General features: G+C 33.7%; 1 protein-coding gene across 12 annotated transcripts in view; it reads right to left on the bottom strand.

Annotated features, from left to right (window-relative positions):
* Nucleotides 1–18,954, bottom strand: part of LRP1B (LDL receptor related protein 1B) — a 546,211-nt gene that overhangs the window by 235,575 nt on the left and 291,682 nt on the right. For 10 of the 12 annotated variants that reach the window (XM_083841828.1, XM_083841833.1, XM_083841832.1 and 7 more), the window contains 7 exons: nt 17,981–18,161; nt 14,814–15,033; nt 11,835–12,024; nt 10,047–10,169; nt 8,515–8,655; nt 3,031–3,156; nt 1,110–1,226 (listed from right to left, as the gene is read on the bottom strand). In XM_083841828.1, the coding sequence (XP_083697954.1) occupies nt 1,110–1,226; nt 3,031–3,156; nt 8,515–8,655; nt 10,047–10,169; nt 11,835–12,024; nt 14,814–15,033; nt 17,981–18,161 (1,098 nt within the window). Of the gene's footprint in view, nt 1–1,109; nt 1,243–3,030; nt 3,157–8,514; nt 8,656–10,046; nt 10,170–11,834; nt 12,025–13,385; nt 13,618–14,813; nt 15,034–17,980; nt 18,162–18,954 lie in introns of those variants that run through there. The other 2 variants (XM_083841830.1, XM_083841831.1) reach the window with 2 other exon arrangements.

The following is an 18,954-nucleotide window of genomic DNA, read 5'->3' as shown; positions in this document are numbered from 1 at the left end:
TTCCACTGGAAGGGCTTCATCGGTATTGAGATTTTTGCAGAAAAACTGTTATCAGTAACAGAACTCTAACAATGCTGAAAGTTTACATCAGTAAGAATTTTCAAAAGAGAAAAAAAAAAAGGAAATGAAATCAATGATAGTGTTTTCATAGTTTGATTTTGATTAAGAAACAATGTATTTTTGTAACAGTGAACTAAGTTAGAATATTAATACATCTGAGAAAAAAATACAGATCTAACTACTAAGTATCCTAACAAATATAGTTTATATTTATTTATTTACTTCGTGTACAACCTATCACTTCACGTTTGCATGGTTGATGCTACGAAAATATTCTGTCTCAGTGTTCTTTCTCAAAAACTCTTGAAAAGTCATTCCAGAAACATGTCCTATAATATTGCAACACACTTACTGATCCATATTAGTAAGTGGATTGATTTACTAATCCATACTACTAAGTCAAATAATATCATAAATATTACCTTGTAAACAGGTAACACCCTGATACAATATTTTGCAGACAGCTCATTGACCTTTTTGCACTCAGACTCATGGCAGTTACCTGTGACCTGTCAAACAGATGAAGGCAGTCATGCTGACTTATAAAAACTTTAATTGCTTGGAAGCAGCTGATTAGAAAGAGTGCATCTCTCTTTGCAGTATCTCAGTAAAGCAGGAATCATCAGAGCTGCTAATAATTAGTATCTCATTATATAACCAAGAAAGATTCCATTTTCTGCAAAATAGCACATTTATTTATTGACATCAAACTATGCTGAGTGGGCCCAGGTATGCGGCTGAGATAAAGATCAGTTTATGAAGGTGACAGTATTTAATAATGGATTGTAAATTAGAAATGTATTAACTGATCTGCATATTTGGTATTGTAATTAAAAACTCGTTAATAGAATATGTAGTCTTTGTTTGGTTTATTTATTAATCAAATAAATTGTATTTGTCATTTCAGAAAGAGTATCTTCAGTTCATATAAAAAGAAAAAGAAGACCCCTCAGACTCTTTCTATGTGTCAGCTTGCATTAAAAGAGAACCTTATATATTGAACTTTCTGCAGAATAATTTTACCTTTTGCCAAGAGAAAATTCACTTACCACAAGATGTCATTTCATCAGTTTCATCTCCGCAGTCATCCTCCCTGTCACACAGCCACGATGTTGGAATACAGCGTCCATTCCCACAAGCAAACTGGTCAATCTGACATGTTCTTGCTGTCAAGACAAAACACTCCAAAAATGCAAGGGAAATGGACTAAATCTGTTAGGTCTTTTGGTGCATGTCTGTATGTAGAAGTTGCAAATCTAGATAGCATCTCCTGGCCTGGTTGTTCATTTTACTTTGTCTGACTAAACATCATTCACTTCCTTTGATTTTAGAGAAAATTGAGGTAATCTGCAGGACTGTGTTCTACCTCTGTATTGTATAATTCTTAGTGGTTTTCCTATGTTGAAGAAAACACTGTTTTACATGTAAATATACAAAACTAGGTGGTAGAAGAGCAGTAATACTTGATAAAATAACAGTGCTAGAGTTGAAATAAACAAAAAGCAGGGTATGAAAAATTCTAGCTTGTAATTGGAATTTTAAGTCTTTTATTTACAAACAGTATTTCATAAGATAAACAATGATTACTGAGATTCTTATTTACACAGAAAAAAAATATAGCATGTGTATAACGTGCCTGGCTTTACTGTTCCTGGAATCTTTGCATTTGCAAATAAGAAACTGTAATGATTCATTAAAGTATACGATATATGTCTTTTCTCTGAAGAAACAAAGATCATTAAATGAAATTATACTATGTAACTACCGAAATGGTTTTGAAAGTTGATGAATATCATAAATCATCAATCTAACATAGAAAGCTGACACTATTTATGTGTTTATTCAAAATGTGAACCTGTAACTACAATGCCAGTGATAATGACACAGACTTTGATCCAGATTTAAGCTTTTGAACTTCATCTATATGTGACTCTACACTTAAAAAAGACTCATACATTAGAAACCCTAATAATCAAGAGAGTACTTTTTCATTTGCTATATTCAATTAACCTTTCATTTTTCTTCACAAAAATAGCCCCAAACAAAATAGAATACAAGCTTAAAATAGTTCAAAGAACTATTCTAAATGTGAATAGTGTTTGACAGTGCAAAAATAAAAGAAAAAAGAACACAAAATTCAAACCACAGCCAACTGACACAGGGATGCAAAGCATGGTCTTCAGATCAGACTCTTATTCTGCAATCATACAGTTGAATATAAAATGATATCAAGATATATTACGATCTGCAGTAACACTGTAATGGTGACATGGACTTTACAGGCCTGTATTTGTGCTAGACATTTTTTTAGCCAGACCACACAAATAACAACCAGTACACAGAAAAGGAAAATTTAAATCAAGCAAACTGAGTTCGGGTACATGCTATCACTGGATTTCAGTTTAAAATGGCCATCAGCTTATTGATGTCTGATATTTTGTACATAATGACTGTTTAGTGTACACTACTGACCAGCAACAACCATCACTTCAAGATTTGGAACTCCATGATTTATTTTAGTGGAATTAGTAAACAATCTTCCTCTTGGTATTTCCTTATAAATCCATTACATAGTTAATAAATTGCAAATGCAAATGAAAACAATTTTCAAGATACCAAAAGGAAATTGAGTAAGAAGTTATGCTTTTGTCAGCATAAAATAAAATTTACTCATCACAGCATGTTAACAAACAATTCTAACTGCCAAAAAAGATTTAGTGGGGACAAGTATGCAACTAATTAGTGCTTTGACAGTCAACTTATATGGATAGATTAAGTGCTGAATTACTTTGGAAAGCACAGTCGAGCACAAGGATTAAGTGAAACATAATTTATATTCCAGCCTTAGGTGCATCAACATCTGAATTAATTTAAAATGGCAATAATCAGATTACTAAAAGTAGACTGGTTCAGTTCAGCTCAGAGCAGTCCTGAATAGTTTATGGAGTTGGAATTAAGTAAAGTTTTTACCTGCACAGGTTTTATTTGATTCATCTTCATTATTACCACAATCATTAGCTCCATCACAAAGCCATCTCTTGGGAATGCAGCGATTATTTTGGCATTTAAACTGATTGTCAGGACAACTATGATTGACTGGGAAAAGAAAAACACAAAAGCATTTCTCCTAAGAAAATGATCAGAAAAGCAACTGAAAACAGTGTATTAAATTGTATTTAATGATGATGCAGTTAGCATGGTTATCATCGCTACAATATAAAAATAGTTCAGCAATGCAGTCAATAAAAAAATTGAGTACTTAAACATAAAAAATACATAGTAAAGAACTTCCTATTACACTAGTGTCAATATGGAAATCCTCTTATAATAATGACTAAGTGACAAAAGGTAGCAGCATCTTATAAGTACAAATGAAAAGACATCAAAAGTGAACAGACAAAATTCTGTTTCCAAAAAAGTGCAAATGCAAGGTTTATCCTGCATGCCTCTAATATATTATAGATGAAACGCCTGAGTTTCACATTATTTGAGCTACAGCAGTTAATACAAGCTGAAAATATAATGATAGCCACTCAACAACAGTTCCGTTTCAGGCTACATTTGGTACATGGAAACGTGAAATTGAAGGTTTATCAGAGAATTTCATCACCTGAGAATTTCAATAGGCTTAAAACACAAAGGATCCATAAAAGAACTTTTATTGCCCAGCTGGTAACCTAGTAAACCTACACCATATACATGACAGGGTACATGCGTGGGAGTATGGCACTCAAATGACCTGGACTGGATGCACATATCCATCACATTTGTTAAAAAATGTCATCTCTTGTAACTTGCATTATATAATACTGAAATATATTTGCTTAAAATCATCTTGAACTGAACAGGAAATTTTACATTTTTTTCAGTGTACCCAGGTCCTAATCTGAGGTTGGAAAGGGCTGTATATTTTTTCCAAAATAAAAACAAAAACATTGAAATATAAAGGAAAAACAATTGGGATTAAAACAATTTTTAAGAAGTAATGCAGTAAAAATTGATCTAAGGATTTATGTCGCAAAAGGTAACAAAAACTGGTAAATTGTCGGATCCATTGTTTGCCATCAAGCTCACATTTACGTTCTGTGTAAATAACATTTGGAATATAAAATCCTCAAATATATATACATAACATATATAAAAATTGACAGTGATTTAGGTATAGATATATGGCAACATGAATAAAAACATCACAGGTATCAAGAGAAAGGCAATCTCACAATAGGTTTAAAATGACAAAAGCAAATCTTTCTTGAATGGCAAACACAGGTAACTGAACACTTCTCTCACAAGTCAAGTTTATCGGCAGCCAGATATCACCAAATTTTTATTATGTTACGCTAAGGAAAAGAACAAATATGGCTCCATCTATCTCAAAATTTAATTGTATACATAAATACTTTAGCTATCTTAAAGTCTAGTAAAGTTGAATTAACCAAAAATAGTTTAAACCATACATTACATACATCTGATTAAACATGTTAATTTCTAGGTAACCTATACATAGATGTTGAATAGATTTGTCCCTCAACAGAAATCATTGACTTTTCTGTAAGCCTGGGAAATTTGCTACTCATCATTGAAAACTATCTAATTTTTAATAGAGGGGTAATTTTTTTCTCTAGTACAAACACATGGATGCTAGGGGATTATGTCTAACTAAACAAATTTCAGATACCTTTTCTTTTAAAAGTAAAGGACCAAACACTAATAAGTATTTTAAAATACTCAAGACTACCTTAATAATACCTTAACGTGAGCCACCTGAGCGCATGCCCAAATTCCAAAATGAGATCCCAGACATTCATTACATGTTTGGAACATTAAGTATGGATCTAAACATTCAGTATGCCATGCCTAGACAGAATAAGTTTCTTTTCAATTCACCTAAAACTAAGTCAGTACAAGTCTATTTATTTACATGGAACGTAAGTATGGGAGAAGGAAGGCAGGCAGGTTTCTTAAAAGCAAAAACAAAGAGAAGCAATACAAAATGTTAATATTGGCACAAATTAGAATATGAGTAGCACAAAAAGAAAGATCTGAGTGCCTTGTCTTGATGGCACTCCACAGGTCGTCAGGGTATCAGAACATCCCTATACAGATTCTCAAAACATCCACCTAAGGAAGAGAAGGGGCAGTATATAACCAGACAGAAAGAAAAGGCAGGCTGAAGTCACTGACTGAAGATACGGGGAATGTACAGAACAGGAGTGGTGCTGGAAGACATTCCAATAAAGAGACAAAAGACAATCAATGTCAGATTCTTAAGGGCAAAGATGAAACATTCAAGAATCCTCACAGGGTTCCAGGAAATATGTTGAGTATTCAACTGCCATTACGGCTTGTCATCCACATCATTCACAAATAATATTGGTAGACTACAGGGACACGTGCTACCTGAGAAACTGGGAACTGGAGAATGAATATGAGTGAACTCAGTTCTCAGTTTTGATTTAAAATAATAACGATCCTCTGTGAAGTCTAGCATTAGGCTTTGTTGCATTAGTAGGGCTTTGCTGCCACAATATTTCTATTTCCTTAAAAAAGGATGTCATTGAGTTTCTTTATTGTTTTAATCCGTGTAAAATGAGGTTTGCAAACTGAAGCGCATATAAGCAAAACAAAACAGAACACCAAAGGGAACAAAGATGTAAATTGCTAAGCACATATCCAAAATACTATACAACAGTGAGCAGAGATTTGAGCAGGTTATAAAATGTGTTTGAAAAGATGCACGTTACTGTCAATGGCCATATATACATCTCCTTTTTACTTACCAGAGAATTTCAGGTGTCAAAAAGTAAAATACGCTGCAGTGTAAAAGTGACAAAAAATCTGGTATTCAAGAGTGAAAAAGGTATCTCACAAACCTGTTTTTGCTAGCTACCAAATATCACTGGAAGAAGGAAGACTTTGAAAGCACAAAAATTATGTAAATACTGCTGACCTCCTTTTCCAGATGTAACAAGTATGTATGTTCTGCTTCTTTTATGCTAATAACAGGGTCTATTATTAGCAGATCTTGCTCATCTACACAAGAGCAATAAACTATACACCGTTTCAAATGCTGGGTTAAAAAAAAAAATAAAAAAATAAAAATCTCATGTTCTCTTCTACCTACTCAGCCATCCACAGTCTCTTTTTTAAAGTTTAACATATATCTGGAAACAAATGGTATTTGAAATGAAAGGACATCTTGCAGGCTTATCCTTGACATTTCAGTAGCTTTTATCTTTGACCTTTCTACCTATTCTTCCTATTGAAAACAACACAGAGTGAGTGTGATACTAGTAGCACATGAACACTTCATGAGTGTTTTGCGTGGAAGGTGCAAGACCATTTGAGATAAAGATTAATTAATAATCTGAGCAAAAAGGTATTCCAAGTTGTATTACACTTACAAACCAACCTAGTTTGCAATATGACTGGCAAATAAAACTGCTATCACACGTGATGAAAGTAAAACAGGAAGATTTTTTTTTTTTAATCTGACTTTATTATTAGAGACATAGATATTATTTTTAATGGTATTTAAGCTTTTGCTTATATATATTTAACGAGTGTGTATTCTATTCATAACTGCAAATAATTCAGGCTAATTAAAAAAAAATCTATTGAAGTTACTATAGCAACTGTTGAAAAGGGATTACTGCTATCATACTGGACTCTTTAACTGTATGTCACATACAGGTTTGGGACCGGATTATGATTTCATTTATATCTGTATAAATCCCCTAAGTATTATGAGCTTTGATCAATGAATTCATCTAAATTACACTAATTTAAATGAGAATCAATTCAACTCTGCCAAAAGATTTTCCTTCTTATTCTTTTTATTAGTTGAACTCCTTATTTAAGTATAAGAATGCTTTGTATTATGTTAGTAAGCACTACAATTCAGATCAACTGGACAAATGTCTTGACAAGAATTATGACTTAAATGGAGCTATCAAAATACATAAATGCAGGATAAAAGAAAAATTGTCTATGTAACAGCCACGCAGAAAAAGACCAAGGGATTACAAAGGATGACAAACTCAGTATGTATCAACATCAAGCCTGTGTGAAACAAGCAAGATTTACCTAAGGATATATAAACACCACTCTCAATCCTCACAAACAAATTCTCTCAGCCTCATCAGGTTCATAAAGACCTCAGCAGAAGTACATACATCCAGTTTTGGACACCCAACCCCAAGGATCATTTGACAACGTTCAATAAAGAGCAAGGAAATCTAAACAAACTAATAAACAAAACAAACAATTTATTGTGAAAAAAAAAATAACAAAACAACACATTAGAGTTGGTTTTTTTTTTTTTTTTTTTAGAGACAAAAGACTGAGAGATCATGACAGAAGTTTTCAGACAAAGAGAACAATGCTTCACAGTAGAAGAGTTCATCATGTCTACAATTGATAGGAAAATAAATAATGAATTTTCATTTCTGTAAAGGAGACTTGGTTTAGGGAAATGATCTAATGATAGAAATAGGCAAGCATTGCAACAAACTGAGGAAGGAAAGAGGAATTTTCACAGCTGCAACTCTCCTTTCCAGGAATGACACAGATACATAATTGGTATGCTTTCTACTATTTTCATTTCAACACTGGGACTCTAAAGTAAAGATAACAATACTATAGCTCTACTGAAACTGAATTTTTAAAGACAGATTACATCTTGCTATAACTGGAAGTATTGTATTCTTTCTTCTTAAGTAAATACATAAATAAATAAAACATTACAGAATCACAGAATACTTGAAGGTAGGAAGAGATTGCTTGAGATCACCTCGCGCAATCCCCCACTCAAGCTGGGTCAACTAGAAGAGGATTCCCAGGACCATGCCCTTTTGAGTTTCAAATATATCCATAGACGGGCAATCCATTGCAGAGTTTGACCACCCTCCCAGTATAAAAATGTTTCCTTGTGTTCAGATGAAATTTCCTGCTTTTCAATTTGTGTCTATTACCTCTTGTTCAGCATGTAGGCACTACGGAGATCTGTCTGTCTGTCATCTTAATTCCCTGCCATCAGGTACTGTACTTAGCCTTGAACTGCCTACCAAGGCAGCTGCCAAGGTGAGGCTGACCCAGCTTAAGAAGAAGGTTGACTAGAGACAACCTGAAGCCCCTTCCAACCTCAACTACTCTATGACCCTATTCAAAAAGTGCAATAATGGGAAACCAAGCAAAATATCCCTAAACAGAAAGAATTAGAAATGACAATACCAAAATCAAAATCAGTATGACTGACATACTGCTCTTGTACTAAGCTATGAAACTAGTACATGAGTGTCATTTAAAAATACTACTATTATTATATGCAAGAAAATGAAAGATTTACATAAATAACTTAAGGATATTGCTTGTGCTTAATACAGATGTATTATTTTGTTTCCAGATTTTTAAATAAAGTATGAAATGTGGGTTAAAATTTAAAAGAATACATACAGCAAATTTCAGAATGTTCATCACTGCCATCCAAGCAGTCATCATCCCCATCACAGCGCCAGCGATCCTGGATACAGCGCTTATTGTTGCACTGAAACTGTTCAGCTTTGCACAACTGTGGTAGCACTTCTCCCTGTTTAACTAGGAAAAATATTCCAGAAGCACATGTGATTTATCAGCTTGATAAATACAGAATGCAATAGTACCTCTATATAAATAGATACCATTTTTTTTGTTAGCACTCTTCAGAGGAGTTTTTAGTAAACTTTGGATTTTTTAGGTAATTCCTCCCGAAGCCTGTAGCAGCATGCAGACCTGAGTGTATAGTTGAGGTAATGTATTTTTAATAAATGGAAGAACAGAATATGCCACTCATAACAGAATGGCAATCTTTTTTATTTTTTTTTTTAATTGATGCATAAGATGATAGTGTAAAGATACCAGTTTAAAATATTGTAATGCCTCACTGACAGTGAAAAGAAAATATTCTTACAGACAATCCAAATTCTGTTGCACACTTAAGGACTAGAAAATGATTACTGAAAAGCTGATTCTTGTATCTAAGCAACAACTCAAACACCTGCATTATGCACTGGTACAAACTCAGCAAGTAAAGGATAAAATTCTATGGCGGCAGATTTAAGTAGCAAGCTACAAGCTTACTGGTAAATCCAGACAGACACATTTCTCAACATAAGGTTCAGAATCTTTAGTGTGTAAAATACAACACATCACTCTATGACCCTATCAGGAACACCAAAGTCTTTGGAAAGAGCTGGGCACTGAAGTCAGATGGGAAAAAAGGAGGAAAGATACTTCATTGAGATCTGAAAGTGTCTAGCCTCTCTCTAATGCTAACATTCCATCTTACCAGTGCTAAATCCTCCTTCCAGTATTTTCTGCTAAAAAGAAGTTTTCTTTAGCAACAGAGATGTCTCTGCCAGCCATGCATTTGGGTCCAGTTCAAGGTAATTGTAAACTCAATAATGTTCATCATGATATGAAATAATCCTTTTGCTTTACTCAGCTCTACCAGGTCTATAGCTGGAGAGCTATGTAAAGTTTTACACATTACGCTTCAAGAACTAATGAATGAGATCAAAAAGATCAAAATTTTAAGTTACAAAATGTTGTGTAATCTTTTTTTTTGAATGCATATATTATCTGACATTAACCTTAATTTTAAATCTCATATTTTATTATGAATATTATTGGTGTTTCAATGAAGATATCCAAGGAAGAGATGAAAGGAAAAGATGGCAAATTTGCATAGCCTATGTAAGGACATATTATGTATATAAATATCTGCTTGATGGATTTTATAAACATCTTGAGAACAAATATTTTCTATGCCTGATTTCAGCTAAAGATATTAAGTCCATATAATAATCTGAAACCAGTTCATATAGATTATTACCTTGAAATTTTCTTATATTTCTGATATTTTGTAAAAGAGGTAAGTGAAATATTTAAATCCTTTAACACATCAGACATTTTAAAATATTTTCCAGTGAACTCTTTAAAAAGCTTACTTGTGCAAGTTGTACTGTTTTCCTCCAAAAGCTGATTATCAGCACAGGCACAAACTCTGCCTCCAGGAATGGCTAAACAAAGAGTACTGCAACCTCCATTGTTAACACGACATGCATTATCACCTGTAAAAGCAAGAAAAGGAACTTTAAAACTAACAGCCGTGCTAGAACAAGTTTTGTTTATATATTTGTTTTTATTTTTCTTTTTTGAGTATGTAAGCATTTGAAGATCCTTTTACTGTTATCCTCTCCATTTAGGGAAACATTATTCTCATAGTTTGTTTACTACAGCTTATAATATAAAAATAATTTCAGATACAGGTTGCAATAACTTGTAAGAATAAAAAGCAATTACATCATTAGCTCACAGCATTCTATCTCACGTTTTAGGAGATGAATAAACGTTGGAAACTATTTAATATGTCACATCTACATGTGATGACAGATTGCCATGAATGTAGTAGTTTAAAGAAATCCAACAGTATATATAGAAATGGTCTGAATTATAATGGCAGTTGCACATGTTCAAACAATGTGACTACAAATGCAGACTAAGAAAAAAAAGAGAAAGGAAACAGAAATTAGAAGTATAATGAGATCACGGCAGACAGAATTCAATGCAGACATTACACTACTCTTTGATGAACACATCTGCTATTTCTTTGCTTTCTTTTCCCCTGTTGTTCCTTCCCAAAAGCCATATGCAGTTCACATGAAGTTACTGACAGCTGTCAGGTGTTCTAACAAACACTGCTGGTGATGATACTGTGAAAATACAGCTGAATTTTAAGCCTGGTGATAAGGTACCTGTGAGATGTCCTGTAAACCTAAAAAAAAAACCTGCACCGTTTTAATATACTGGCTATTACAGCTGAGCAAAGTACATCTTAAAGTTGTATCTGTACTAAATAGCATTGGGATAAATGGTGACATTTCTATTTTGTTACTTTTTCGATTAATGTACAGGATCAAACATTACAGGACTGCAAATATCTGAGGGTCTCTGATTTCCTGTAGGAACTGTGGGACAGGAAACACTGTTCTACTTGTACGTGTCAAAAATGATAGCCCAATAGGCTTGACATTTTTCTTTTTGAGATCTATAAAGATATTAATATTTAACATAGTCCACTTTTAAAACAGTATTTTACTTATACTCATTCCTGTTTAGTTTCATGCTTTCAATCTCTGGTAGCAGACATTAACCAGAAATATGTTCTCACTAAAGAAAGCAAATATTCAACACTTATCTAAATTCTGTATGCAGTAAATGGATTCCAAAGTTTTCTTCAGTAAAATACAAATGTGAATTAAATTGTGTGCATTTTCTAAACTATCCATACTACTTTATGTCTTTTTATCTCATTTCTCTACTGACACAAGTAGCATAAACAACCTACTCTTCCACTACTCTCACAGGCCACTGACTTGGATTCTGTATAACAGCACCTTGTACTTTCAGCAGACTAAGTCATATGTTGCTGATGAAGATCTTACCCAAGAAAAAGCAAATTAAACAAAGTATTTTATGTGTATGAGCCAATGTGTACATATTATCCATTCTGTCTTATATTTTCAGTGTCTCTTTCACATATGAGGAAAACAGTAATAAACACAGAAGAAATACAGTTAGTTATACTAATTTGGCCCACTGTTTTTAATAAGTACAAGATGATAAGTTTTAACATCAATGGACTGAAATATTAAGAAGTGTCTTTGTCATGCCATAATCAGCATGGAAAATATCCTTTTATAACAGAGCTTTGAAGAATCATATCTTTTTAATACCTTGCTGTTTGCGTGGGTCATAAATCTGGAGCCCAAACAAAGGTGGTCTCTCACTTCTTAACAGTGTCACATTTCCTGTAACCAGATCCAACTGGAAAATAGACCCATTCATATAATCTGTCCAGTAAACACGATTTCCATGATGTGATAGTCCAAAAGGATGATTCAGATCTTTCCCACTGTAGACTACCTGCAATTAATTAGTGATCATTGGCAAGGTTAAAATAATTATTTTTTCTTAGCATACATTATAGAGAACATAAAACAGAAAACAGGAAAACTGAGATTAGGAGATTAGCAATGTGCAGACATAGCAATTTAATGCAATGAATTAAATAGTGTAAAGCTGTTCTGTGCACCAGCAACAGTTAACTCCAGAACTTCATATACATTCATTTTAAGTGGATAATGCACAGGAATGCAGGTAACCATGCAATTATTATGCTCAGTAAAAATCTACCTTCTTCCCTATCATGGAAGCATGTTCATTTCTAATAATTTTGGATATGTGTGAAAGATATCAAATATTTGCTCCTTCTGAAATGTTGCTGAAATCCTCTTCTCCTATAAACAATCAATCCCATATTTTGGAGTGATTTTTACCTCAACTAGGTTTTAAGTCAGTACTCTTGCTTCTACCAAAAGCAAAGAACAGTGTGTATGAGTTGCTTATTTTTGTTCAAATGTGAAGCAAAGAGCAGAAACTACTTTTTTATTTTTCTTATTAAATTCCCCATTTTTGGGGGGTTGTGGTAACTTAAAAAACAAAACAAAACATGCCACAGTTTATTCTCATAATAGTAAAAACTATTTTTCCCCACTAATCTTCTGCCTCTGGTTAATTAACATACACAGAACTACAAATTATAACCAAATCTGGTCTCTATTTTATTGGCTGCAGGAATGTAAACCCACATCTTTGCTATAGCTCTAGTCTCAGGACTCGTTAACAAGAAATACAACTACAACTACAGAGCTATCTGATAAAGAAGAATAGTTTAAAAATATTTCCTACAGAATTAAAACTAAAAAAAAAAAAAAAGTTTTACCATTATGAAAATTGCATTAATTTGAATGATTTAATTTAGAAAGACATAGAAGACAGCAAAAGTCTATATCATCTACTTCTGGGAATGCTGCCTTTATACTTCATCATAGCAGCTGCTGTTTGGGATGATTAAGTTCCAGTATTCTTCTGTTGGCTGGGCTACTTCCTTGAACTAATGCCCAACAGTGTATTTCTATCTTGCCTCCAGAAACAGTGAAGCAGTTCATCGGATTCTGTACCTTGTCTCTATTTAGAGACACATACCCAAGAGAATAAGGAGATATAAACTGTTGAAATACAACTGCTTTGAGGTGACAAAACAGCATCTCACTTTCCCCTTCAATTTTTCTATTTGGCTTTGGAATGTATTTATTTATTATTCATTTATTTAATGGTCAAAACACTTCAGTTAACTGCTTTTGATAAAAATGAATCCACCAACTACTGGTGGAATTAATTTAGAAATTCCCAAGCCCCCAAATCTTCACTATACCAACACTTACAGAATTAAAGATGCTACCGACCCAGTTATATTTTAACCAGAATATCCTGGAATAAATAACAAAGGACCCAGCATCCAGAGCAAGCATCTTCTAGTTATTTTTGGATGCATACAATTTACTCAGATGTCTCTAAAGTTTATTTAAATCACAGGATTATATAAGGAAACCTTTAAAAATCAACAACAACCAACAACAGAAGAATTCTGTGACACTTCAATATAAAGCCTATAAAGACAGGTGCTTCTTATTATTCAGCAGTTACAGCAGGAGGCAAAAACAGCATCTCTCACTAGTAATCCATGTGTAATTCATGGCAGCTGCATTTACTTGTTTACACCTGTTCTGCCCAGGAACTTTCCAACAAGTCTAACATGGAAAGTAGACAAAGATCTTTGATTAAAATTGCCTTGCTCCCAGTACACTTACCTTCCTGCCCCCTCCATTACAGGACCATAATGGATTTGGAGCAAAAGTATAAGCACTAAATGTGAATCCCAACCTAGCTATTGTGACAAACTGCAACACTACTGCATTGATACAGGTTTAAGAGCAGATAATCCAATATAAATGAGTTTAAAAGCAATATGTGCTTGCACAGGGATGAGTACCAGGGAGAACGGTGTCTACAGTCACTATTTTCAGTACTAGAGATCTGCGTATTGGTCCTATTAAGGCCATCATATGGAGGGAATCATGAATAAAGGACAAGTGAATTTGTGAAAAAAATCCTTACACAGAAGTAAAAGGACTTAATGCCTGCCACTCTCTATTAACACTAAAGGAAAAATTTCAATTGTCAAGGTACTAATTTTATGAAATAGATGGCTAAACCTCCCCCGTATGATTAGATTCCAGTCTAAAGCATCAGCTGTTTTCCATATGTCTGTTCTGTGCTTGTTCCTTCTAGAAAACAACATAGGACTTCTATAAAGATTTGTATCTAGTTAATGCAGCCATTAGTAATAACTAAAACAATCACTCTCCAGTGTTGTCTGCACTTGTTGAGTGTTTCCCCTCTACATAGTACCACAAATGTTCAAATGAGGTCCTGAGATTCATCAAAAGCAGTAAAGCTAAATGAAAGCCTCGCTCTGGCAGAGTCAAAAGAAGACTTTTTTTTTTTTACTGAAAAGCTCTCTGTAGTTTGGTGGATCAATCAAGATGAAATTCATTGTCACATGAGAAAAATATATTAATAAAAAAAAATAACAACTTTTGTGTCACTTTCTAAAGTAAAGATGAAAACTTTAAGCTGTATTTTATTCTTCTGCAGGAGACTGCCAACATCGCTTGTTTCAACAGAGATGACACTGGACATGCCACAGGGTTACACAGACTTTAAAAAGCTTGAAAAGTATTTTTAACATAACACAATAAAATCCAGTGAAAGAGCACGCCTGTGGCAAAGCAGCAGTATTTTTCTTTTACCTTTCTGTCAGTTCCATTCAAAAATATCCTTTCAATGTGATCATAATAGGCATCACACCAGTATAACACATTGGCATGATAGTCCAGAGTTAAACCATTTGGCCATAGCATCTTTGATGTTACAAAAATCTGCCGACTGTAGCCATCCATCCATGCCTTCTCAATTCTTCCCACACTGTCATCTATTTCATCTTCTTCCCAGTCTGTCCAATACATCCAGCTATGAAATCATAAAAAATGAACATTTAGATACCATTTTAATCATGTGAATAATACTGTAGACTTTTAACGGAAGTTTGGAACAGTATACCCACAAGCCGGAGCAATTTTGTCTTTTGCAAGTCTTTGCATGTCTTTTCCACTGCTATATAACTATATTTACTTTCCATGTATGCCGGATGCTGCTAAAATGATACTTAAGGATTTTTTCTCATGTTGTAATGAATTACATGAATGCCAAATGGACTGACATGAGAAGTGAAAGAATTGTTTAGGACCTTTTTTTAATCGCACCAGAATTATGATTTTTAAACCAGCATTTTACTGACTTTGTCATGAAATTTGAACGTTAATTGCTGTGTAGTTTGTGGGTTTTTGTTTGTTTGTTTTGTTTTGTTGTTGCCAAGTCTAATTTGCCTTTACGATGCAAATCTGATTTTTTTATTATACTTAATACTATCAAAAAACTTCAATACATTAGTTGCACTCTAGTTGAATAGCTACAGGATAACCTTGATGTTCTGTGAACTTCACATCCCACATGAAAGCAGCCAAATTACTCTGAAACTATTATGAGCAGTCTATCCCTTACAAAAATATTTAGAACTAGATGTCTAGAAGAAGTATTTGAAAAATCTCTAGTACGGCTAGTAGGCAATTTTAGCGTAGTTTTAAGTGCAGCAGTGTAGATAACCAAAACTACAAAAAATAAGTACCTATGCTACTCTGGAAAATCAGGCAAACATTGCAGTAAGTCATCTAACTGTATTCACTCAGATGAGTTCTCTGAGACACTCTACTGGCCATTACAAACACACCCTATGTTTACTTTTTTTTTTTTTTTTTTTTAATCGAATTAGTGAATTTATGATGCCTTATTACAGAATTTGCTGGTGACAATTCTGATTTCAACAATTTAAAATACATAACTTGAACTTATACAAAAGCCGAGGGTAGCAAATATGCTAAGAAATACCACGTGTTTCTTACAAAAAGGAAAGCACAGGTTCATGGAAAGAAACACATAGAAGCCAGTATGTAATCTATGAAGCCCCTAAACAGCATTCCAGATCCTGTGATGGAAGGTAACATTAATATGAGGAAAATACTTGCTTTGTAACAGATGCATACTTTAAAGCCAGGTATAGGTATGCCATTATTAAGCATTAAATAGAATAAAAACATCATATGTTTCTTAAACAAATATGGTCCTACTTCTGAGTATTAAAGGTGTCATGACTTCTTAGGTATTGAGACGTCTCACCTAATTTTAGAATCATAAATCCGTTGAAATCAAAGTTTCTGAAATAATTTCTGTAATCCCAATCCACCTAATTTGTTGTTACTTTAAAGAATAAAATCTTGGAATTTTAATCCTGATTGTCTCCATGTTTCCAAAGGAAGGAAAAAAATGAAGAAAAAAACGGTTTTCCTGACAAATCCGTTCAGATTAAAAGACGCTCAGGCAAACATTTTCAAATCTACTGGTCAAGCATTTTATTCACATCACTTTTACGTTTAAGAATAATTTTCTCAGTTTGTTGTTTTTTTTTTTTTATGTAAGAAATTGGAAAAAAATAAAGTTATACCATCATTACACAGATTTAGAGATATGCAGGTGTACATCTTTTGTTTCTTTTCTATCTAACATGATTCTAACATGAAGAAGGTTGTATTGGGTTCTTTTAGTATCTTTGCAAATATATGCTAAGAACAGAAACAAATTTTTGATCCATGAGGCTTATAAACCTTATAAAACACTACATTTAATCACAGAATTTTAAAACCTATAAATGCTGTAAAGCTCAAGGAAAGACACAGGTCAGTATGGAATTTATATTGAAGGCCAAAATGTTTTACACATATTTACATGACTGATAAAGAGCGATTAATGAGCTTTCCTCCATTAACTTTTTGTCTGTACTTATTCTAGTTATCATGTCATAAGCTAAAACATGCTTACAGTAATGGACATTTACATTAATGTGCTTTAATTGTATCTCAAAATGCAGTTAATACTTCTGTGTTGGTTAAATCAAGACTAATATTTTCTAAACATAATTAAAATGCCATAATAAATGTTATCCCTCAGGAAAAGCTTCCATGAGAAGCATGATCATGAAGGGCAAGTTATTTTATTAGAGAAGTGTTTTATATAATAGTCCTTTCCAGATAATACATCTTCATACACTATTTCCTGTGTCATGCATTTACTGAGCTGGAAAATTTAACAAAGTAATTTTAGGTATGGTTATGGTTTGTGGTCTGATTTTACATTCTTATTATCTGACCTTAATTAATTGTAGCCTGTCCACAGTCACTTCCATTCCTCAAGGACAAGCTCAAAAGTGAAAACCTGATAGTGTAAATACATTCTAGTACTAGAAAAACAGCAATCAATCCAGCCACACTAGAGTTACCTGCCTAAACCATTCCTCAGTGACAATTTTCTGAATAAATGTATCAGTGAATTTTTAGGTATACCACAACCATAACACACTAATATAATGTTCTTTTTATTATGCAGCCTATCACAACCAATTATATTAGTAATGAAAAATACCTGTCTCATTTATTTTTGTAAACTAATGTGTACAAGGATATGGTTTTAATTAACTTGAGAAATAGAGACTTAAAAAGAGAGAAATAAAGAAGAGTATTATAGAGTTCACCTAATATTAAAAATACATACAGGTCTGATACACTCAATTTGTTCAAGCAAAAGGTGAATCACATTCAAATTAACTTGACATAGGTTGAGCTGTGTCTGAGCATACACATTCTTCTCAAGGCTTCAGGAAAGAATTCTTGTCAGGAATTAGAGATATAGACTAGACTACTGCAGAATTTTAGACTACCATATGGCTTTACAGACCCATCATAAGCAAAATTCAATCCTGTATTTATCCTATAAAGATATAAATTAAACATGATAGACTACTCCATACCCATTGACTGGATCAACAACAATTCCTCTAGGGTGGGACATGTCTCCCTCCAACAAAGTTTTCCGACTCTGAGCAGCCTTTTCCAGTCTGGCTACAGCGATTGTTTTCCTGTGGCCATCATTTGTCCAATAAAGATTATTTCCAATCCAGTCCACTGCTATGCCTTCTACATTATCGAGATCTGAGAGAGAAGGGAGGGGCAGTAATAAAAGATTAATATTATACATTCATGTTCTAACACTATCCATTAATGTCAGTAATGGGCAATATATCGTAAATATAGCTAAATTAGATTATTTTATTGGATTAATTATATTTGCTGAATTACAATACTGAAGTTTGCTGTGTCTGTCAGAATTAATTTTTGCTGAAAACAACCTACTGGCCATAAAATTTGTGTATTAGGCCATCAGCCCTGCATATGCTAACTGTAATCGGACTCAGACAAAACACTATTTAACAAAATCCTACTTAACTTTATCCCAAAATGGTTATATCACCCAAGTCAGGAGAAGCTTCCAGGATTAGCTCTAGTATTCCATCTAAATAATCTTGTTTTCACCCAGATCAAAATATCATTATTGTTTAAAAAATAAGCAAAATACACATTGTATATACATTGACCATGCAAAGCACATCACAACAATTTGAGTAATTTTTAGGTACAGGAGCAAATCATTAACACAGCAAAAAATACACACACAAACAGCATGCCCCAGCGGCACCCCCACCTCTTGGCGCCCACAAAACACCTTTACACAGAAGCAGCCCTTGAGAATCCCATTACTTTTCAGGCACACTTTGCTTGCTCCATCCCAACTCAACCAATGCTTCAACACCGCCTGTCACCCCCACCCCACCGCCGTGTGGCAGCCGGGGGTGCCCTGCCATTGCCGGGCCCCCCTGAGGTGTCTGGGTCTGGCTGTGAGCACCTCGGGGCTGTTCCGAGCCAAACACCGGCCACCAGCAGCAGG

The sequence above is a fragment of the Anser anser genome, assembly GCF_964211835.1.
Source record: "Anser anser genome assembly, chromosome: 6".
Taxonomy (NCBI): Eukaryota; Metazoa; Chordata; class Aves; order Anseriformes; family Anatidae; genus Anser; species Anser anser.
This window is presented reverse-complemented; position numbering and strand designations above follow the sequence as displayed.